Source organism: Cydia pomonella, chromosome 20 (genome assembly GCF_033807575.1).
Source record: "Cydia pomonella isolate Wapato2018A chromosome 20, ilCydPomo1, whole genome shotgun sequence".
NCBI lineage: Eukaryota > Metazoa > Arthropoda > Insecta > Lepidoptera > Tortricidae > Cydia > Cydia pomonella.
The window spans coordinates 17,546,182-17,569,516 of NC_084722.1; the positions used below are offsets into that span (position 1 = coordinate 17,546,182).

At 40.5% G+C, this 23,335-nt stretch overlaps 2 protein-coding genes and 1 long non-coding RNA gene across 4 annotated transcripts; 1 reads left to right on the forward strand and 2 right to left on the reverse strand.

Moving 5' to 3' along the window:
* The first annotated feature begins 1,160 nt into the window (after positions 1-1,160).
* LOC133529061 (uncharacterized) lies at positions 1,161-1,992 on the forward strand. 2 transcript variants are annotated; one of them, XR_009801092.1, is made up of 4 exons: positions 1,161-1,329; positions 1,514-1,666; positions 1,706-1,756; positions 1,806-1,992. It is a non-coding gene; the product is annotated as an uncharacterized LOC133529061 (long non-coding RNA). The 2 variants fall into 2 exon arrangements; XR_009801093.1 differs by lacking the exon at positions 1,806-1,992 and having other exon boundaries at positions 1,706-1,779.
* Positions 1,993-5,412: 3,420 nt separating this feature from the next.
* LOC133529150 (uncharacterized) lies at positions 5,413-7,992 on the reverse strand. Its single transcript, XM_061866789.1, has 2 exons — positions 7,821-7,992; positions 5,413-7,223 (listed from the first exon to the last, which is right to left on the reverse strand). The coding sequence occupies exon 2, from the start codon at positions 7,206-7,208 to the stop codon at positions 6,390-6,392; it is 819 nt and encodes a 272-aa protein (XP_061722773.1). The 5' UTR covers positions 7,209-7,223; positions 7,821-7,992; the 3' UTR covers positions 5,413-6,389.
* A 12,505-nt stretch (positions 7,993-20,497) lies between these two features.
* On the reverse strand, positions 20,498-22,631 carry LOC133529340 (uncharacterized). The gene is made up of 3 exons (XM_061867036.1): positions 22,284-22,631; positions 21,736-22,159; positions 20,498-21,649 (listed from the first exon to the last, which is right to left on the reverse strand). The coding sequence occupies exons 1-3, from the start codon at positions 22,629-22,631 to the stop codon at positions 20,601-20,603; spliced, it is 1,821 nt and encodes a 606-aa protein (XP_061723020.1). The 3' UTR covers positions 20,498-20,600.
* Positions 22,632-23,335: the final 704 nt, after the last annotated feature.

A 23,335-nucleotide genomic window follows, 5' to 3' on the forward strand; every position in this document is an offset into this window, starting at 1 on the left:
AGGGTTATTTAATTTACATTGGACTTGATTTGCACATACGTTATGTTTACATAAAAAAACTAGTAAACACATAGGTATGTTTCGGAATTGTGAAGCTACGGGAAAGTTAAAATATTGGCAATGTTTACACTGATATTGAGACCAACTAGTGCCATCTAGTTCGCTTTGATTTAACTAATCATAACTTATCGACTTTTTTTTTTTTTTTTTTTTTTCTATCCGTAGATACCCCACACGTATGGGTTTGATGAAAAAAAGATTTTTTGAGTTTCAGTTCTAAGTATGGGGAACTCCCAAAATTTATGGTTTTTTTTTTTCTCTATTTTTGTGTAAAAATCTTAATGCGGTTTATAGAATACATCTACTTACCAAGTTTGAACAGTATAGCTCTTACAGTTTCGGAAAAAAGGGGCTGTGACATAATCGGACAAGCAGACGGACATGACGAATCTATAAGAGTTTCGTTTTTTGCCATTTGGCTACGGAACCCTAAAAATGGCTACAATTATGACCACCAAAGTATCTAGGACTATACGTAGGTATGTCGCTAATTTTAAAGGCTTATATACTGTAAAAGCATACGTAAGTAGTTAGTAAGATAATCTTATATAATAAGTGAGTTCATTTTATATAAAACGAGTGGGTAAAAAAAAAAAAAAAAAAACCAAATGTACTTACCATAACAGGAAGATCGAGTTTTCCTGACACAGGTGTCTTCATACCTACCTACTAGGAGGGCTCAACACTTGTAACAATTGTATACGTGTTTTTTCACGAAATAAATTTTATTTTATTTTTGTAAAACGTACAATACACATGCGAAAAGGTAATTCGCAACTCATGTAGATTTTAATACTGCCTTCGATCGTGTTTAAATTTATCACCATTCGCTGCGAATTTTCTACTTTTCGCACTTGTATCTTAATGTATTAATTATAGTTTATCGTAACTCATTGCGAATTTTCTACTTTTCACACTTGTATCGAAATGTACCATTAATTTTGTCCGATAGTTATTATGAAAAAAAAAAAAAAAAAACAGAAATCTACAAAATCTGATAGATGGCGCTTACTCCCATGATAGAACGCGCTGTTAAGATTTTTCCACAAACCACCTCGTCATTTGGGCAATACATAGGTTAGGTAAGGTTCGGAGTTAGGTTAGGTTTTGAGTTAGGTTAGGTTTTGAGTTAGGTTAGGTTTTGAGTTAGGTTAGGTTTTGAGTTAGGTTAGGTTTTGAGTTAGGTTAGGTTTTGAGTTAGGTTAGGTTTTGAGTTAGGTTAGGTTTTGAGTTAGGTTAGGTTTTGAGTTAGGTTAGGTTTTGAGTTAGGTTAGGTTTTGAGTTAGGTTAGGTTTTGAGTTAGGTTAGGTTTTGAGTTAGGTTGGGGGAGCACCGTGGAAGAATGCTAGCGACCCCACGATGCTCCCCGAACCGGCAGGAGGGTCTAACGCCGCAGAGGGTTTAGTGGGTAGTCTTCTCTCCCCTTTCTGAGTTAGGTTAGGTTTTGAGGTAGGTTAGGTTTTGAGTTAGGTTAGGTTTTGAGTTAGGTTAGGTTTTGAGTTAGGTTAGGTTTTGAGTTAGGTTAGGTTTTGAGTTAGGTTAGGTTTTGAGTTAGGTTAGGTTTTGAGTTAGGTTAGGTTTTGAGTTAGGTTAGGTTTTGAGTTAGGTTAGGTTTTGAGTTAGGTTAGGTTTTGAGTTGAGTTAGGTTAGGTTTTGAGTTAGGTTAGGTTTTGAGTTAGGTTAGGTTTTGAGTTAGGTTAGGTTTTGTGTTAGGTTAGGTTATGTTAGGTTAGGTTTTGTGTTAGGTTAGGTTTTGAGTTAGGTTAGGTTTTGAGTTAGGTTAGGTTTTGAGTTAGGTTAGGTTAGGTTAGGTTAGGTTAGGTTAGGTTAGGTTAGGTTAGGTTAGGTTAGGTTAGGTTAGGTTAGGTTAGGTTAGGTTAGGTTAGGTTAGGTTAGGTTAGGTTAGGTTAGGTTAGGTTAGGTTAGGTTAGGTTAGGTTAGGTTAGGTTAGGTTAGGTTAGGTTAGGTTAGGTTAGGTTAGGTTAGGTTAGGTTAGGTTAGGTTAGGTTAGGTTAGGTTAGGTTAGGTTAGGTTAGGTTAGGTTAGGTTAGGTTAGGTTAGGTTAGGTTAGGTTAGGTTAGGTTAGGTTAGGTTAGGTTAGGTTAGGTTAGGTTAGGTTAGGTTAGGTTAGGTTTTTTTTTTTAAAAGGTTAGCTGTGTCAATTGAAGACACAGGGCCCTCGCTAATGATACGGGCGACCCTGTGCCCATTGGTGACATATGCGAATTTCTTTTATGATATTTGATATCAGATTTGACATCTATTGCCTGAGGTAGTAGATGCACGATATGAAAATCTGATTTTGAAATATGGCTGGGCTAGTGAAATAAAGTCCCCGCATAGATACGGGCGACTTTATGTCAGAATTTATTTGAATTTAGTTAGTATTTGTTTTTATCAGGAAATTTTTAATCGGAAATTTACATAAAATGTGTTATGATAAAGAAGTAATTTAAGGAAGAATTTACAAAATGAATTTAAAATGAATTTAAATTTATTTAATGTTAATCATAAAGTTATTATTATTACTCGTACTTTATCCGGCTTTCAATGTTAGATTTTGCTGCTGTAATTAATGGGCATTTATGGTCTACGGCTGTGTGATTGGTTTCGTGCTTGGAATTGTATTTCGTGTTGTTGTTGTGGCAGTTGTAGCATTTAGGAATTAAATTTTTGTGTGGGCAATTTTTGTAGGAATGAGTGATATCAGCACAGTGGGAGCAAGGCTTGATAGTTGATCTGCAGTGGACGCGAGTGTGCCCATACTGCAGACAGGCGAGGCACTGCTTGAATGGGGAGTGCTCTGTAGCGTTGATCCGCTGGTGTTCGACATTGACCCTGCCCAGTGCCATAATGGCTCCCCATGTCGCTGGCGGGCACTTAAATACCGCATTATATAAGTTCCCGTTGCGGTTACTGGTGACGAAACACAGCTCGAGCTTTTGCGTCATCGCTGAGGGTTTCTTTCACCGATGGGTTCTGAGAGGATATAATGGTGACAAGTTCTTCCTTAAGGGTATCCTTGTAAATCCCCTTCAGAATTACCATCGGCGAAAGTGTCCTAGCTGGCTCGGCCTTGATGTTCGAGGTGGTCAGCCTATGCAGTGTTTCGTCACGCTGCTGTTCATTATCGAATTCGATACGTATTTTTGATTTAGTAAGAGGTTTTATTTTTGATGGAGCAAATGATTTGTTTTTGAATGAGATTTTGTCTCTGAGAGTGCCTAATGCCTCGGCTGTTGAGTTTGCATTTTCCACCGTTGCTACCAGAGCAGGGTGGTTTTTAGGTTTATTGGGAGCAGGCTTTTTTAGCTGTTCGCTATAGGAAGGGCGACTTTGTTCGGCAGAACAGCCCGACTCTGTTCTGACAATGGTGTTCTTGACCAGTTCGCTAAGAGTCTTTTGCTCCTCACGAATCTGGTCAAGTTGTTGCTGGACGGACTCGACGACGTCCCGAGCTCTGTCCTGTAGTCCGTCGTCGGGATCTGTCTGAATCCCCTTCGACGACTGGTCAGTGGGGGTGGGTGACGCATTTAATATGGTCCTAATTTGAGCTCGCATTTGTCTTGCGTAGCTCGCAAAGATTGATGTGACGTTTTTCGCTGCGGTCTTTATTTGTCGCTTATTTTCTACTGTAACACTGCGATGATTATGTGTGGTTTCCAGATTTTCGAGGATTATTTGCGATTCTTGCTCCAAATCACCGGCAAGCTCATCGATCAGCTCTAGCACCGGATGGATGTTATTGTCGCGCTCCGGCGACGGGGAACGTGCTCGCTGAGCATGAGCGCCCAGCGGTGAGGTGTAGAGCTGATCGAAGTCCTCCATGTTGAGATTGAGGCTTTCAGAGCTCATCTTTGATATTTTATATTTTAAACTTAAGATTACACTTTAATACTAAAATTTTCCAATAGTTACGCTAACAATGAATTAAGATCTAAATCAAAGTAAATTATAATCGTAAAAAAGCAAAATTTTGAAATTTGCAAATGAAAAGAAAATTTTATTTAGTCGGTAAGGAGACGTCGGCAAGTCTGCCCAAATACTGAAAAAGATAGCGCTAGCTAAGATCTATAAATAATCGAAGACAAAACAAAATTTACGTGGACCAAAATTAGAAAATGAAATTTTAAAGTTAAGAAATTAATGGCCAAAAAGGGTTTTTGAAAATTTTTGTGAGGGGGGGGTAGCTAAAATTACAAAAACTAAAAAGAATAAGAAAGGGAAAATTGATTAGAGACGATAGACACTAAGAAGAGGAAGATCGGACAATTAGGGGAAAAGATATGAATTTTTAAAGATTGAAAATTTTTGAAGATAGTCTGAAAAAGAGGAAAATGGAGATATCTCTGGAACCAGAAGAGTCCCGGAGGTCGGGATAGTCTCAAATGAAAGAGCAAAATTAGGAGAGCATATATTCCGAAAATGGGGTAAATAGGGGTATGTTAGGGGTATTTGCGAAAGCTTGGTTAGGTTAGGTTAGGTTAGGTTAGGTTAGGTTAGGTTAGGTTAGGTTAGGTTAGGTTAGGTTAGGTTAGGTTAGGTTAGGTTAGGTTAGGTTAGGTTAGGTTAGGTTAGGTTAGGTTAGGTTAGGTTAGGTTAGGTTAGGTTAGGTTAGGTTAGGTTAGGTTAGGTTAGGTTAGGTTAGGTTAGGTTAGGTTAGTTAGGTTAGGTTAGGTTAGGTTAGGTTAGGTTAGGTTAGGTTAGGTTAGGTTAGGTTAGGTTAGGTTAGGTTAGGTTAGGTTAGGTTAGGTTAGGTTAGGTTAGGTTAGGTTAGGTTAGGTTAGGTTAGGTTAGGTTAGGTTAGGTTAGGTTAGGTTAGGTTAGGTTAGGTTAGGTTAGGTTAGGTTAGGTTAGGTTAGGTTAGGTTAGGTTAGGTTAGGTTAGGTTAGGTTAGGTTAGGTTAGGTTAGGTTAGGTTAGGTTAGGTTAGGTTAGGTTAGGTTAGGTTAGGTTAGGTTAGGTTAGGTTAGGTTAGGTTAGGTTAGGTTAGGTTAGGTTAGGTTAGGTTAGGTTAGGTTAGGTTAGGTTAGGTTAGGTTAGGTTAGGTTAGGTTAGGTTAGGTTAGGTTAGGTTAGGTTAGGTTAGGTTAGGTTAGGTTAGGTTAGGTTAGGTTAGGTTAGGTTAGGTTAGGTTAGGTTAGGTTAGGTTAGGTTAGGTTAGGTTAGGTTAGGTTAGGTTAGGTTAGGTTAGGTTAGGTTAGGTTAGGTTAGGTTAGGTTAGGTTAGGTTAGGTTAGGTTAGGTTAGGTTAGGTTAGGTTAGGTTAGGTTAGGTTAGGTTAGGTTAGGTTAGGTTAGGTTAGGTTAGGTTAGGTTAGGTTAGGTTAGGTTAGGTTAGGTTAGGTTAGTTTAGGTAGGTTAGGTTAGGTTAGGTTAGGTTAGGTTAGGTTAGGTTAGGTTAGGTTAGGTTAGGTTTTTTTTTTTTTTTTTAAAAGGATTTTAAGTGTCTGATGAAGACACAGGGCCCTCGCTATAGATACGGGCGACCCTGTGTCCGCGGTGACATATGCGATAGGTAATTATGATTTTCTGATATCAGATTTGTCATCACTATCTATGAGATAGTGATGCACGATATAAAAATCTGATTTTGTTTATGGTTGTACATGTGGACATATGGTCCCCGCAGAGATACGGGCGGCCATATATCCTTAAATAAGATTTTTGTTATAATAATTGATTGTATGTTTTTTAAATTTCTCGGAATATACAGTATTACTTTAGGAATTTGGATGATGTGATATGAAATTACAAGTATGAGACGATGTGATATAATTTAGTATGTTGTTCTATTATTTGTCAAGACGCCATTAATTACTAGTTTACTCGTATGTAATTCTGCTTTCTACATTGGATTTTGCTGCAGCGAGACGGGGACAGGTTAGATTTATTGCCGTGTGGTTGGTATCGTGCTGGGTTTTATATTTTAAGTTATGATTGTGGCAGTTATAACATTTGGGTATTATATTTCGGTTGGGGCAGGTTTTGTAGTTGTGTGTTTGGTCGGCGCAATGGGAGCATGGTTTGATGGTTGATTTGCAGTGGACACGTGTGTGTCCAAACTGCAAGCAGCTAAGACATTGCTTAAATGGCGAGTGCTCGGTAGCGTGTACACGCTGGTGTTCTATATTGAGCCTTTGTAGTTCCATAATTGCTCGCCATGTTAGGGTGGACACTTGAAAACCGCGTTGTAAAGGTTGGGGTTGCGGTTATTTGTGACGAAACACAGCTCGAGCCTGTTATCATCACTCAGGGTTGCTCTCACCGATGGGTTCTGAGAGGATATTATTCCGACAAGTTCATCCTTCAGGGTATCCTTGTAAATACCCTTCAGAATAACCATCGGCGAGAGGGTCCTGGCAGGCTCAGCTTTGATGGTGGTGTTGTTAAGCCTGAGCAGTGTTTCGTCACGCTGCTGTTTATTTCAAACTCGATACGGATTTTTGTGGCAGTGAGAGGTTTCAATTTTGTTGGTGCGAAATTTTGGTTTTTAAATGATATTTGTTGCCTGAAGGTGCCCAATGCCTCAGCTGTTGATTTTGCGGTCTCAACCGTCGCAACTAGTGCGGGGTTGGTTTTGGGCTTGGTGGTCGGAGGTTTGCGGAGCTGCTCGCTGTAAGTGGGGCGTCTGATCTCTTCGATGCAGTCCGATTGCTTTTCGGAGATTGCTGTCTTGACCAGCTCGCTGAGGGCTCTTTGCTCCTCCCGAATCTGGTCAAGTTCCGCCTGGACAGTCGCCACGACGTTGTTCGCTTGCTCCTGCAGATTGTCGTCAGGGTCGGTTTGAACTCCTTTCGACGACTGATCTGTAGGGGTGGGAGTTTGTAACAGGATGTTACGAATTTGTGTACGCATCTGTGCAGCGTAACTGTCGAAGATGGATGCAATATTTTTAGCCGAGGTCTTGATTTCACGTTTATTTTCTATTGTGACGCTTCTGTGGGTTTTTGTGGTTTCAAGATTGTCAAGTATGTTTTTAGTTTCAAATCCAATATCGCCGGCGAGTTCCTCGAGCAACTCTAAAACTGGATGTAAGTTTGCATCGCGATCTGGCGATGGTGCTTGTTCGCGCCGGGCAGGTGTCTCCGGCGGTGAGAAATAGAGGTTGTCGAGGTCCTCCAAATTTACATCCAAACTTTCCAAACTCATTTTTAAACTTTAATTCTAACAGTGATATTTAGGACAAAAATGGGATTAGGATTGATAGAGATAATTTTTCTAAACTATAGAAATCAATGATAATCTAAATAGGATAAATAGGACAGAAGAAATGAATTTTTGAAGTTTGAAAATTTTAAAGATGTAGAAAAAAGAGTAGGAAAAATTGAAATTATTAGATAACAAGACGTTGCTAAGGAAAAACAGATATAAGGAAAGATAGAGCTTATGAAGCCCTATTAGGAAATGTAATCAGATAAAATATAGGATAGACCAGATTGGAGATATAAATTTTTGAAGCTAAGTTTTTAAAGGGCCAAAAAGTGAATTTTGAAAATTTTGAAAGAAAAAGATATCCAAATGTACAGAAACTTTTATAAAATAAGAAGAAACAATTAAAAGGAACCGATAGACACTAAAAAGAAGAAGATAGGACAATTAGGTAAAAGATATGAATTTTTTAAATTTGAAAATTTTAGAAGATTCAGCAGAAAAGAGGAAAATGGGAATATCTCCGGAACCAGAAGGGTGCCGGAGGTCGGGATAGTCTTAAATGAAGGAGAAAAATTAGGAGAGCATATATTCCGAAAATGGGGTGAATACGGGTATGTTAAGGGTATTTGCGAAAGGCTTGGTTAGGTTAGGTTAGGTTAGGTTAGGTTAGGTTAGGTTAGGTTAGGTTAGGTTAGGTTAGGTTAGGTTAGGTTAGGTTAGGTTAGGTTAGGTTAGGTTAGGTTAGGTTAGGTTAGGTTAGGTTAGGTTAGGTTAGGTTAGGTTAGGTTAGGTTAGGTTAGGTTAGGTTAGGTTAGGTTAGGTTAGGTTAGGTTAGGTTAGGTTAGGTTAGGTTAGGTTAGGTTAGGTTAGGTTAGGTTAGGTTAGGTTAGGTTAGGTTAGGTTAGGTTAGGTTAGGTTAGGTTAGGTTAGGTTAGGTTAGGTTAGGTTAGGTTAGGTTAGGTTAGGTTAGGTTAGGTTAGGTTAGGTTAGGTTAGGTTAGGTTAGGTTAGGTTAGGTTAGGTTAGGTTAGGTTAGGTTAGGTTAGGTTAGGTTAGGTTAGGTTAGGTTAGGTTAGGTTAGGTTAGGTTAGGTTAGGTTAGGTTAGGTTAGGTTAGGTTAGGTTAGGTTAGGTTAGGTTAGGTTAGGTTAGGTTAGGTTAGGTTAGGTTAGGTTAGGTTAGGTTAGGTTAGGTTAGGTTAGGTTAGGTTAGGTTAGGTTAGGTTAGGTTAGGTTAGGTTAGGTTAGGTTAGGTTAGGTTAGGTTAGGTTAGGTTAGGTTAGGTTAGGTTAGGTTAGGTTTTTTTTTTTTTTTTTTTTTATATTTAACATCAAATAGTGCCAACGGCCCTCGCTATTGGTACGGGCGACCGTTGGACGTTACTTATAAGGTTCCCGCTGAGGATACGGGCAACCTATGAGTCTTCAGTTACAGTGTTTTTTCTATTATTATTTATTCCTATTTTGTGTTGATGCCAATTGTTGTTTATACTAAGTGTTATTAAGTTACTATTATGTGTTTATGTCCATTATTGTTTTTACTAAGTGTTATTAAATTTCTTTAAAGTGTTTACAATGTGATTTATATGCTTTATGAAGGTTTCCAGCGTGCTTTCCTTCTGGATTACTTGTCCAAGATCGTACGGATCAATATTATGCATGTTACAGATGATTTCGTGCTCAAGCCGTCTAACGGAGTATTTAGGACAACTTTCCAACAGGTGCTTAATTGTTTGCGGAGTTGTGCTATCACATGGACAAGCATTGTCATCAGTTATTTTATGTCTGTGCAAATAGACTTTATTGTACCCGTGACCTGTCAAGATTTGAGTAAGTTGAAACGTTAAGGGTGTGTGTTTGCGTATTTCTCTGATGTGTTGCAGCGTGGGTGCCTGTGCTTTGATATGTAAACCTGTGGTGCTGCTTTGGTACATTTGGTCATGCGCTAAGTAAGTGTCTGCTCGAAGGTTTTTAAGATGATAAGATAAAGGAAATTTATGGAAATCAGGTTTCTTGTGTAGCACAGCCGCATGTTTGGCAGCAGCATCAGCAGCTTCGTTGCCTAGTAATCCGACATGTGCTTTAATCCAGGAAAACCTGATTTCGTGTCCACGATTTATAATTTGTGCAATTACCTTCTGTGCACTATTGATAGTGGTATTAGTACTACTGCGACACATGAGTTCGTTGAGGGCTGATTTAGAATCCGAGAATACTGTTGATTGTTCCAGGCCAAGCGTGAGACACAGCTGACATGCTTGTTCAATAGCCAGGCACTCAGCCTGGAACACAGTGCAACTGCTATGGAGTTTGTATTTTCGCGTAGTTTCTCGACCATCAGGGTGATATATGACCACAGCAGCGCCAACAGCATCGTCGTGTTTACTGCCATCCGTAAAAATCCTGTTCATATCGGCGGAATAGAACGGGTCTAAGTCCTCCTGCGTGAGTACCTCTGCGATAGTGATGTTAGTTCTCTTGGCAGGATGCAAGAGTTCCTCCACGGGAACCCTTTTGTCGTATAATATATCTTCCGGCAAGTATTTGGTTATTCTGGTGCGTTTGGTAATCTCTCGTGATGCGACCTCTTTGACCTTAAGTGGTAATGGTGTTAATCCTGCCAACGCAATAGATCCAATGGTAGGCAGAGTTCTGAATCCGTGAATAATTTTAATTGCAAAACTGCGTTGAAGCCTCATTAGAGATTCTTGCACTTTTTTATAGTTTACTGCAGTATACCAAATCTCCGCACCATAAGTTACGATTGGTTCGATCACCTGCCTATATATGACATTTATATTGTCTGAATGTACTCCCCAGGTAGGTTTAACAAAGATGCATAGCCTTTTGAAAATATTTTGCGCCTTTTTTATTGTATATTCTGAATGTTTAATGAAATTTAAATTTTGATCTAATATTATTCCTAACAGTTTAAAATGCTCACTGAAGGTGATAGGTGTGTGATTCATTATAATTTTAGATGCTTTGGCTTTTGGAGTTGGCGTGATCATTTTTGTTTTATGTGCCCCAAATTTCAATTTATTATCTTCCCCCCATTTGTAAATATTTCCTAGTATAGTGTTGGTATTTATTTCAAGTTGGTTTATGTTATCTCCAGAACAGATTAACAGGATGTCATCTGCATATGCCTGCAAGTGACATCCTTCAGGCAAAGGAGATTCCAGTAATGTGTCCACGATTGTGTTCCAGAATATGGGTCCCAGAACAGAACCCTGGACACATCCCCGGGACTGCTCCTTGGTGTGCGTGGCATCTGCGTAATTGAGGACGACTTTCCTGTCAGTAAGGTAACTGTATATAATATTATATATGTTTCTGGGACAGTGAACAGCTTTCAGACGGGTCAACAGAGCAGGCCACCAAGCGTGATCAAAAGCCCCCTCTATGTCAAGGGAGATGGCGACAACTAGCTTTTGTTTGGACTTGTAGTGTTTTATGTTATTTACTGCTCTGTTCAGCGCGTCAGTCGTGGAGCACTGCTCCTTGAAACCGAATTGTCGTGGATTACAGATATTGTTAATGCGCATGAAATATGTCAATCTAATGGCGATAAGTTTTTCAAGAACTTTTCCTAGTACATTAATTAGTCCAATGGGTCTATATGCAGAAATGTCTGTATAACTGTCTTTACCTGGTTTTGGTATGGTTTTTATATAGGCTACTTTCCAGCAAATTGGGAAATAGTTAAGTTGAAGACATCTGTTATAAAGTTTGGTCATTTGTGTCGGATAAGTATTTATTACATGTTTACAGATATCAGCAGTCAGGCTGTCCATTCCTGGCGCGCGCCTTGGACTCATACTGTTGATGACTTCGATTAATTCAGGTGTAGTGAAAGGGGGTTCATCTATTATATTATTATTTTCTTGTATGTTATTAATTACTTGTGCGTTATTTCTTTGTTGCAGGTGGTGAGCGGTATCCTGGGCAGCAGTATCATCGGGGAAGAATTTAGCAGCGAGTTTAGCGGCGGTATCCTGAGTGGTAAGTGTGTAGGTGTTTCCATGTATTTTTAAGGTTGAGGGAGGTTGTGGTTGGGGAGCACTTTTAAGCAAGCGATTCGTAACTGTCCACACGTCATCTTTGCCCTGACTTGTACAGAAGTCACGAAAGTGATTGTTAGATGTAGCTCTAATGAGTTGGGCATATTCTGTTCTAGCTTCAGAAAGCTCCCGTAGTATATTAGTCAGATCTTTCCTGCCGCGTTTTAAATCTTGGAGGCGGTGATGTAAGCGAATCACTTTCTTTTTCATATTAGTGAGCTCCTCGGTCCACCATGGAATCTTAATATGTGGCTTCTTGCGACATAATACCTTGTCGCAAGTTTTAGTGATACATTTAGTTAAATTTGCGATGTAAATGTCTATATCATTAGGATTAAGGTTATCTATATCTATGTTTTCCATTTCAGAGCGTTGAATGTTCTCCTTTAATTTTTCAACAAAGTTTTCCCATTTAACTCGTTCCGTGTTGTATTTGTACGTGGATAGTGAGACTTTCTTATTATTTCTTTCAATATTTAAGTTAATTTGAAACTCTATTCCATGGTGATCCGAGGAGGGCACTATTCCGTGATTAACTTTCCACTCCTCGATGTTTCTCGCAATACCGATAGTAGTAAGCGTTAGATCCACTATAGAGTATCGGATTTGTCCATGTGTAACTTTTTCAAAGGTAGGCTCGTTGCCTACATTGGTGATCGCAAGATCGTTAGTGACTATCAGATCGTATATGTCCTTGCCCCTGTCATTATTTCTTACAGACCCCCACGAGGTGTGCCACCCATTCATGTCTCCACAAATAATGTGTTCGATGTTCGGGTACACCCTCAGTACATGTTCTAAATGGTTTAATGTGTTGGTCGGATCTTCACCGGGTTCGATATATACCGAAGATAATAGTACTTTCTTATTTCCAAAAGTGAGCAGTACGGGAGAGAAATTTGCTGTCATATACTGTGTGATACCAATGTAGTTCCCTAGCTTTTTCCGGATCGCGATACAAGCCTTTGTTCTATTACTGGTGTCGGAATGTTGGTATATATCGTACCCGTCAATGCTGCTCAGGGTGGTTTTGTTGCCTACAAATGGTTCAGTTATAAACATAACATCATATTCATTTTGTTTGGCACATTGTATGAGTTCATGTGTTGCAGGATATCCGCGTCCAAGGTTGCATTGCACCACTTTTATATTGTTTATCCTGTTATTTACTCCAGTTGGGACGCCCTTAGCAGTAACGTATAGCCGCTCGGGCTATACGGTCCCATTTGATCCACTCTGGGCAGGTCTGACTAAACGCAGAATGCATGCAGTCCCTTTCATTGCAGTTCCTGTTTACACAGTTTACGCAGCGCGACACCGTTTCGCGGTTATTGCAGCTTCGCGTGTCATGGTGCTCTGCGCAGTATGCACACCTCGCATCAGATTTGCATTCTGACGCGCGATGCCCAAACCCGAAACATTTAAAGCACTGCAATACTGGAGACTGGTCGACAGCCATGACAGATTGGTATCCGATGCGTACCTTTTGTCCTTGCATTGCAGCCCACATTTGAGGACTGACTTCCACAATGGCATTTCTAACGGAGTCGTTTCGGCCCTTGACTGTTCGTACATACCTGACTGTTTTGTGCTCATCAGCTATGCCGTCCAGCAATCTTATATTTTGTTTGATCATTGCGTCTTCGATCTTTGCACTTGCGTATTCCGGGATGACACCAATGACCCGCAGTGACGGATTCCGCATTTTTGGTATGCCAACCGTAATGTTTGTTGTTTGTGTCTTTATTGCAGTGCTGAGTTTCTGCCTGTCTTCATTAGAATCACAAGAGATTATAACCTTTTTATTTCTAGTTTCTCTGACGCTTTTGATTCCGACTCCAATGTCGACAACATCAACCTTTTCTTTAATTACTTTGAGGACATCTTTGCCTTCCTGTCTTGGGTCAATTGATTCTAAGACAACGACAAAGTTTGTTGACGGTGGTGCATTTGTGCGACTGGGTTTCGGCTTGTACGGCCTGCCCACTGCGGGCGAAGTCAAGTCGTCTTCTTCGATGGTTCTGCCCGCAGCGGCAGCCGCAGCCACAGCCGCAGCTTCTGATCTGTACTTCATTCTGTTTTTCCTACTAACTACCGTAGCAAAAGTCTCTTTTTCTGACCCAACCTCCTCTCTTTTGTCTTCATTAATTGCCGCTAAAACCTTGTCATTTATTGCCTGTTGTTCGGCTCGCATTTTGGTTAGCTCTACCTGCACTCCAGCAATAATATCATTCTTCAATTGGACTGGATCCAGAGCAGGTCCTGGTGTACGTGCTGTCATCACGTCGGGTTCCACGTGTGCAACTCCAAGTACCTCCAGCTCGCTAGTGAATCTGCGGGTGGCCTCAAGGATTGCTTCCACAGATTTTGTTATGCTTCCCTTATTTAATTTCGTGACGCTCTTATTTTGCGTTAACTGTGCTGTGATGTTTTCTGCATGTCTTTCAATCTCAGTCCGATACCTGTCCGCGCGAGTTTTTGTGCCAGGACTGCTGATGTTAGAGTCCCTACTAGACCACAGAAGCCTCTCCATCTCTGTAGATCCAGATCGACGGGGTTCTGAGGCGGTCGGCGTGGGCGTGGGCGTCTGCGCCTTAAGGGCAGGAATCGGGCTAGTCGGTCGCACGTTACCTATTATTTTTTCCACAGTGAATGTCGAGTCAAGTGTTGAAGGAATATCTGTTATTGTTATTTCTGGTAGTAGCCCAACAGGAGCACTATGACGGGAAGCGTCGCCAAGCTCAGCTAGGCTCTCAGCGGGGTCCTCGCAGGTCCCGTCAGCAACTCCTGTCGCCATATCCAGATTTTGATTGCCCGTGCTGGGAATATTTTGGGGTGCATTTATTCCTTTTTTCAGTTTTTTAGGTGAATTTGGTGGGGTGCGGAAAACTCCAGCCATTTTTGTACGTATGTAATTTGACAATTAGACGAGACAATTTTAATTTTAGAAAAAAAAATTTTGATTCAGGATTTTACTAAAAACGATATAACTTAGAGAAAAAATTTATATGACCAAAAAGATGCAAATTAATTAAATGGATTAGAAAAAGCTGAAATCGAAAATATCTGATGGCTAGTTATTGAAAATTTTGAAAAATAAGAAAGAATTTAAAATTTTTTAATGAAAATTTAAAAGTTTTGTATGAAAGAATTTACGATAGAAATGATGTTTAAATGTAAGAATATAGAGCTAAATGAACTGAATCTACTGGTGAAGAAACAAGGAAAAAATATTGAAAACTGACAGAGTTATGAATTTTTGAAGAGATAAATTTTTTGAAAATAATGAAAAAATTGAATTTCTCCGTAACCAGAAGGGTTACGGAGGGGGGGGTGGTACCAAAAGATAGGTCTCGGAGAGCTTTAAAATTGTGCCAAAAATCGCTGAATTCGGGTAATATCGAGTCACTTTTTTCGAGCTTGGTTAGGTTAGGTTAGGTTAGGTTAGGTTAGGTTAGGTTAGGTTAGGTTAGGTTAGGTTAGGTTAGGTTAGGTTAGGTTAGGTTAGGTTAGGTTAGGTTAGGTTAGGTTAGGTTAGGTTAGGTTAGGTTAGGTTAGGTTAGGTTAGGTTAGGTTAGGTTAGGTTAGGTTAGGTTAGGTTAGGTTAGGTTAGGTTAGGTTAGGTTAGGTTAGGTTAGGTTAGGTTAGGTTAGGTTAGGTTAGGTTAGGTTAGGTTAGGTTAGGTTAGGTTAGGTTAGGTTGGTTAGGTTAGGTTAGGTTAGGTTAGGTTAGGTTAGGTTAGGTTAGGTTAGGTTAGGTTAGGTTAGTTAAGGTTAGGTTAGGTTAGGTTAGGTTAGGTTAGGTTAGGTTAGGTTAGGTTAGGTTAGGTTAGGTTAGGTTAGGTTAGGTTAGGTTAGGTTAGGTTAGGTTAGGTTAGGTTAGGTTAGGTTAGGTTAGGTTAGGTTAGGTTAGGTTAGGTTAGGGTAGGTTATGTTAGGTTAGGTTAGGTTAGTTTAGGTTAGGTTAGGTTAGGTTAGGTTAGGTTAGGTTAGGTTAGGTTAGGTTAGGTTAGGTTAGGTTAGGTTAGGTTAGGTTAGGTTAGGTTAGGTTAGGTTAGGTTAGGTTAGGTTAGGTTAGGTTAGGTTAGGTTAGGTTAGGTTAGGTTAGGTAGGTTAGGTTAGGTTAGGTTGGTTAGGTTAGTTTAGGTTAGGTTAGGTTAGGTTAGGTTAGGTTAGGTTAGTTAGGTTAGGTTAGGTTAGGTTAGGTTAGGTTAGGTTAGGTTAGTTAGGTTAGGTTAGGTTAGGTTAGGTTAGGTTAGGTTAGGTTAGGTTAGGTTAGGTTAGGTTAGGTTAGGTTAGGTTAGGTTAGGTTAGGTTAGGTTAGGTTAGGTTAGGTTAGGTTAGGTTAGGTTAGGTTAGGTTAGGTTAGGTTAGGTTAGGTTAGGTTAGGTTTGGTTAGGTTAGGTTAGGTTAGGTTAGGTTAGGTTAGGTTAGGTTAGTTAGGTTAGGTTAGGTTAGGTTAGGTTAGGTTAGGTTAGGTTAGGTTAGGTTAGGTTAGGTTAGGTTAGGTTAGGTTAGGTTAGGTTAGGTTAGGTTAGGTTAGGTTAGGTTAGTTAGGTTAGGTTAGGTTAGGTTAGGTTAGGTTAGGTTAGGTTAGTTTAGGTTAGGTTAGGTTAGGTTAGGTTAGGTTAGGTTAGGTTAGGTTAGGTTAGGTTAGGTTAGGTTAGGTTAGGTTAGGTTAGGTTAGGTTAGGTTAGGTTAGGTTAGGTTAGGTTAGGTTAGGTTAGGTTAGGTTAGGTTAGGTTAGGTTAGGTTAGGTTAGGTTAGGTTATGTTAGGTTAGGTTAGGTTAGGTTAGGTTAGGTTAGGTTAGGTTAGGTTAGGTTAGGTTAGGTTAGGTTAGGTTAGGTTAGGTTAGGTTAGGTTAGGTTAGGTTAGGTTAGGTTAGGTTAGGTTAGGTTAGGTTAGGTTAGGTTAGGTTAGGTTAGGTTAGGTTAGGTAAGGTTAGGTTAGGTTAGGTTAGGTTAGGTTAGGTTAGGTTAGGTTAGGTTAGGTTAGGTTAGGTTAGGTTAGGTAGGTTAGGTTAGGGTAGGTTAGGTTAGGTTAGGTTAGGTTTAGGTTAGGTTAGGTTAGGTTAGGTTAGGTTAGGTTAGGTTAGGTAGGTTAGGTTAGGTTAGGTTAGGTTAGGTTAGGTTAGGTTAGGTTAGGTTAGGTTAGGTTAGGTTAGGTTAGGTTAGGTTAGGTTAGGTTAGGTTAGGTTAGGTTAGGTTAGGTTAGGTAGGTTAGGTTAGGTTAGGTTAGGTTAGGTTAGGTTAGGTTAGGTTAGGTTAGGTAAGGTTAGGTTAGGTTAGGTTAGGTTAGGTTAGGTTAGTTTAGGTTAGGTTAGGTTAGGTTAGGTTAGGTTAGGTTAGGTTAGGTTAGGTAGGTTAGGTTAGGTTAGGTTAGGTTAGGTTAGGTTAGGTTAGGTTAGGTTAGGTTAGGTTTAGGTTTTTTTTTTTTTTTTTTTTTTTTTTTTTCAGTTAAAACTATAAATAGTTCCAACGGCCCTCGCGAGGGATACGGGCGACCGGTTGGACATAGAGCTGTGGAGGTTCCCGCTGGTGATACGGGTAACCTATTATTAAAGCTGTGTAAGTATTACAATTATTTGTTTTGTCTGGTTTTTGTACTAATACTGAATTAATTATAATCTTTTCCTGTTATTACAACCTTCATGTGATGTTATTTGCACTATGTATTATTGAACTTTTTCAAAGTATTGATGATGTAGTTAATATGATTAATGAATGTTCCTTAGTTGCTTCTTTTTGAATTATTTCTGCTAAATTATATGGATCTATTTTGTTTATTTCACATAATATTTCATGATTCAGCCTTGTGTTTGCATATCGTGGGCAGCTTTCAAGAGGTGTTTCATTGTTTGGGTGAATCATCGTCACATGGGCACGTGTTATTGTCTACGATGTGATGTCTCTTGAGATACGTTTTATTGTATCATGTCCCGTGATAATTTGGGTTATTTGGAACGTGAGCTCAAAGTTCTTTCTGAATGTTGTTATGTGCTCTAATGAAGGTACCATTGTTTCAAATGTACTCCTGTTGTGCAACTTTGGTATGCATCATCCTGTGTTCTGATTGTTTCTGCACGCAAATTTCTTTTATGGTAAGACATTGGAAATCTGTCGTAATCCGGGGATTTGTGTTGTGACGCGGCTGCCTTGGCTGCCATGTCAGCCGCCTCGTTGCCAAGGAGGCCGGCATGCGCCTTATCCAGCAGAATTGGATGTTCTGTCCACGTCTCTCATATGGACGATAGTTCTATGGTCCTATTTATATGCATTTGTGCTATTCTGTTAGTTAGCTCAAAGTGCGCGCCTTTGAGTCAGAGAATAGTTGCCTGTTCCAGTCTGAGCGTCTGACATAAATTACACGCCTTCTCAATTGCCAGACACTCCGCCTGGAAAACAGTGCAACTACTATGCAGCTTGAGCTTATTTGTTGTGCTGCGGCCGTCTGGGTGATGTATGACTACTGCTGCCCCACTACTCCATCATGCTTACTGCCATCAGTATATATTCTGTGCATGTCGGTGGAGTAGTATGGTTCCAGATCATCGGTTATTTATGTCTTTTAGTTCAATCTGTGGTCGCAGGACAGGATGCAATTCTGTGATAGGGACTCTCTTATCATAAAGGATGTCATTGGGTAAGAATTTTGTACTTTAGATCTCTTAACTTTTCAATTGATGCAACTTCCTGACTTTCGGGTAGAGGTGTCAGTCCCGCCAGCGCGATAGATGATATAGTGGGCAAAGTTCTGAATCCATGGAGGATTTTTATTGCAAAACCGCGCTGGAGGCTGAGTAAGGAAGTGCGTACTTTTTTAAATTGGTTGCATGTCCCCAAATTTCAGCTGCGTAAGTTATGATAGGTTCTATACTTGCCTATATATTGTATTTATATTTGCAGGCATGAACTCCCCACGTGGGCTTGACAAAATACACAGTCTCTTGTAAATAGCTTGCGCCTTTTTAATAATGTACTCAGTGTGACGGATAAAATTCAATGTTGGTCACAATAACCCAGCAATTTGAAGTGTGTGTCGAATGGTATCGTATATTATTCATGTAAATCTTGGCGGCTTTAGCTTTTGGGGTGTAGGCGATCATTTTAGTCTTTAGGGGCCAAACTTCAGCTTATTGTTTTCACCCCACCGATAAGCAGCATTTAATAATTATTGCATTAGTTTCTAATTCTTGTTTGTCCTTTCCAGACAGATAAGCAAAACGTCGTCAGCATAGGCCTGAACGAAGTTACCATCTGCAAGGTCTTGCTCCAGTAAGTGTCAACAATAGCATTCCAGAAGATAGGCCCAAGTACCGAGCCTTGGACACATCCTCTGGTTTGCTCCTTTGTTATCGTAATATCGGAATAACTTAAGGTGATTTTTCGGTCAGTGAGGTAACTGCAAATTATTTTCAGAAGGTTGTGTGGACAGTTTATATCTGAGAGCCTTTTAATCAGTGCAGGCCACCAGGCATTATCAAAAGCCCCTGCAATATCAAGCGATATGGCCACAGCAAGCCTGTTGTTGCTTTTGCACATTTTCAGCTTACTGATTGCATTATTTAGGGCATCAGTAGTGGAGCACTGCTCCTTGAAGCCATATTGCCTGGTACTGCAGGCACGTTGATCTGCATGAAGTACGTTAGTCTAGTGGCAATTAGTTTTTCCAATATCTTTCCAAATACATTAATCAAACCAATAGGTCGGTAGGCAGATATATCTTTGTAGTTTGTTTTGCTTGGTTTGGATTGTTCTAATATGCGATTTTCCAGCATGCAGGAAAGTATTTAAGCGTTAGCATCTGTTGTATAATTTAGTTATAGTTTCAAGGTAACATTCTATATAGTGCTTGCAGATGTCGCAGTAAGATGGTCAATCCCTGGTGCCCTTTTAGGGCTCATATTTTTAATGATTTCTAAAACTTCCTGAGTGGTAAATTGCGGCTCATTATTTTCTATTGCAGGTTCATGGTTCTATATTATTAACAACTGTTTCTCTTATTTGCAGGTGGTGTGGGTATCATCGGCAGCAGCGTCTACGGGAAGAACTTTGCGGCGAGCTTCTCTGCAGTATCCAGGATAGATGTTGTGTAAGTACCATTATCTGTTTTTAATGTTGCAGGTGGTTGCGGCTGCGGTGTGCTCTTCAAAAGGCGATTCGTCACGGACCAAACGTCATCCTTTCCTTGGCGGCTGCAGAAATCTCTGAAGTGATCTGTCGAAGTTGTTCTTATTTTGCTGGAGTATTCTGCTCTTGCATCATGAAGTTCTTTTAGTATGTTGGTGATGTCCTTTTTACTCCGTTTCAGGTCTTGTAAACGGTGATGCAGCGATATAACCTTTTTCTTCATTACTGTCAGTTCTTGTGTCCACCACGGAATCTTTTGGTATGGTTTTTTAAGAGTGAGTGTTGCGTCACAGGTTTTCAGAATAACATTGGTCATGTCTTTTATATACTTATCAAGTCCATTATTGTCAAGTTCGTCTATGTCAGTCGTAAGTATAGTGCTAGCTCAATATTTTGTTTAAGTTTAGTTTTGAAATTGTCCCAATTTGTTCTATCAGTCTGGTATTTGTATGTTGATGTAGATTTTTTCCTATTCGTCCGCATGTTGTCCGATTTGATTTTAAATTCAATTCCGTGGTGGTCAGAAGATGGAATAATTTCATTGTTAACTTTCCAGTCCAAAATATTGTTTGCTGTGCGTGGAGTAGCAAAGGTGAGGTCAACTATGGAGTGCCTAATTTGGCCGTGTGATACTGATTCAAACGTGGGCTCATTGCCTAATTGCAGCTAATCAAGTCGTAGTTGATAGCCAGGTCATGTATTTCTTTACCCCGCATTATTTCTTGCAGATCCCCATGTGGTGTGCCACCCGTTAAAATCCCCGCACACGATGTGTTCCTATTGGCATACTGTTGGAGATATTGCTCCAGGTGCATCATCGTGCGTGAGGGATCCTCACCCGGCTCAATGTAGACAGAGGAGATCAGTAATTTCCTGTTACTATTAAGTGTAAATTCAGCAGCAATGAAGTTGGTGGTATCAAATTGAGTTAGCCCGATGTAATTTCCAAGCTTCTTCCTTACAGCAATGCATGCTTTATTTCTATAATTGACATCACTGTGTTGGTACAGATCATAGCCGTCAATGTCCTTAACTGATGTTTTATTCTTGCTGATGAAAGGTTCGGTTATGCAAATGATGTCATACTCTTGTCTCTAGCACATTGTATCAATTCTTGAAAGGCATTATTTCCCCGTCCCAAGTTGCATTGGACAACGGTGATATAATGTTTACTAGTGAAGTTTACTATTGGGAGGCCCTTAGGAATAACGGACATTGATTCTTGCAATGCGATCCCACTTTATCCAGTCTGGACAGTTTTGACTGAACGCAGGGTGATTGTATTCTTTGTCTTGGCCTTTGCAGTTGGTGCAGCATGGGACTTTCGAGCTTCTTGGGCAGTTGCGGGTATCATGTGCATCTGCACAGAAACCGCATTTACTGTTGGATGTACAGTTTGCCGCTTGGTGCCCGAAGCCCATGCATTTGAAGCACTGTATGATTGGCGATTGGTCTACCGCGAGGACTGACTGATATCCGATTTTGATTTTTTGGGAGAGCATTTGCTGGTACAATTGGGGACTGACTTCAACCACAACGTTTTTCATCGAGTCATTACGTCCCTTGACGCTACGAATGTATTTGATGCGTTTATGGTCTGCATCAACGCTGTCCATTATTCTGTGGTTTTGTTTTGCGATTGCCTCAACTATTCGCTCATTAGCGTTATCGCTCGTCACGCCAAGAAGTTTTATACAGGGGTTGCGTAATTTCGGGACTCCGACTGTGACGCCTGTGGTATTATGCTTAATAGCTGTGCTAAGAGTGGTTCGATCGCTTTCCGTTTCGCAATTAATGACTATTTTATTATTTTTAGTGTGGCGTACACTCTTTATGCCCACACCCAACTCTACCAGGTCTACCTTTTCCTGTACCTCATTCAACGCGTCCTTACTCTCTTTGCGTGGGTCCAGAGGTTCCAGGATAACAGCATAACTGGTGTCCTGAGTGGTTCTGTCGCTAGACCTGTTTTTAGGTGTGTAGGGTGTCCTGCGAGCCGCATCAGCGTACGTTGCCCCCGAGGCCCTTGCTCCAGCTTCTACGCTTGTTTCTGCACGAGCTCTCTTCTTTGCTTTTCTGCTGAGGACCTCGGTAAAGCCATCATTGTTTTCCTCTTCATTCTCATTATCTAGTGGTCGTGTTAAGCAGAATACCACTAGCTCGTTGATTTTTTGTTGCTCATCAACAAGTCTATCGATATTAGCCTGGACCCCATCTATTATTTTTTTTTCAGATTCTCCATATGGAGCTGTGGGGCATCGGTGGTGGTGCCCTCATCTGCAGAATTTCTATGTGTAACTGATGTCAGATGGTCTGACAATCTGGACTGGTTACGCATGGGTGGCGGGCTCCTGGCATCCTCTATCACCTGCCGGATCTCCCTTATTTTTGCCGGTTGGATATCATATTTTGTGATATGCTTCATTTGGTCTAAGGCCTTTAAAATTTCCTGTGATGCTTTCGTTATGGCTTTCTTGTTAGTTCTGTTCACGCTCTTGTCTTCGTTAACAGCCCTGTCAATGAGCTTGGCCAAATGGCCGACTACCGATAGGAAAGTCTCGTTATTTGTAACGTCTGATGCATAGGCACCGAGCTCGACATGGTCTTCAGGCTTAAGTTTTTTGGCGTTCTTCCCTTTTGGTTTGCCTGTTTGTAACTGTGCTGGTATCTGTGTCTGTAATTCCGGCAGCGACTGTTGTGACTGTGGCAGTGAGAGTGTTTGTGACTGCGGCTGTTGTTGCAATTGTGGCTGCAGTCGCTGCAGGAATGCAGCTAAGTTATTGATGTTTCGGTGTTGGTGTCTGGTTGACCGCCTTGCATTTCAGTCAAGTTTGCCACATTCGGTGCGATTGCGGCTGCATTTGCATTTGGTGACTCCTGACTGAGGCGAAGCGGCTCCATATCGCCAGAGCTGTCGATGTTGAACGCGACCGCTGGCCTGCGAGCGTCGGAGGGTTCATTTGTGTCTTCTGCCTCTCCGGTACGTCCAAGTGAGAAGGTCGCGTTCGAGATATGGCCATCCAGGTCCTGCGGGTCCAAGTCGATAAGGCTTGCCTCGCTGAAATTGTTGCAGCGGTATTTATGTCATCGTCTTGAGACCGGGCAGTCCCTGTCTGATTCGGAGGAGCATCATCCTGCTCCTGACGAGCATGCAGCGGCTCCTCATTGTCAATCTGCTGTTCCTGCGCAGTGGATCGCAGGCGCTTTTTTACTGGTGAGCGAAACACCATTTTGAAAAACTGTGTTAAGTGAAAATTTTTGGGGGGGGGGAGGTAAGGAAAAATTGGAATGTAAAACGAAAGAATTAATTTTTTGACACACAAAACTGAAAGATGATGATAATCGACTGGTAAGGTAAAAAGTTATGGAGATTTATATGTAGATTTATAAGCGAAACGAAGAAAAATAGTAGAAAATTGAAAGTTTTGTTCAGGAAAAGTAATCAGAAAATTAAAAATTATATACTAAAAGATGCGCCTTAGCAAAGGGATTGTTACAGAGAAAAAACGACGTTAATATCTAGAACAGAAGAGAAGTTATGAAATTTTAAACAAGTAAAATTTTGAGAAAAATAGAAAAAATTGAATATATCGAGAACGGGAGGGGGGGAAGTGGGGATAGTACCAAAAGATGGGGAAAAATTTTCTCTATCTATGTTCCAAATTTGAAAATTCTAGGTGGAAGTATAGTCACTTTTAAAAAGCTTGGTTAGGTTAGGTTAGGTTAGGTTAGGTTAGGTTAGGTTAGTTAGGTTAGGTTAGGTTAGGTTAGTTATGTTAGGTTAGGTTAGGTTAGGTTAGGTTAGGTTAGGTTAGGTTAGGTTTAGGTTAGGTTAGGTTAGGTTAGGTTAGGTTAGGTTAGGTTAGGTTAGGTTAGGTTAGGTTAGGTTAGGTTAGGTTAGGTTAGGTTAGGTTAGGTTAGGTTAGGTTAGGTT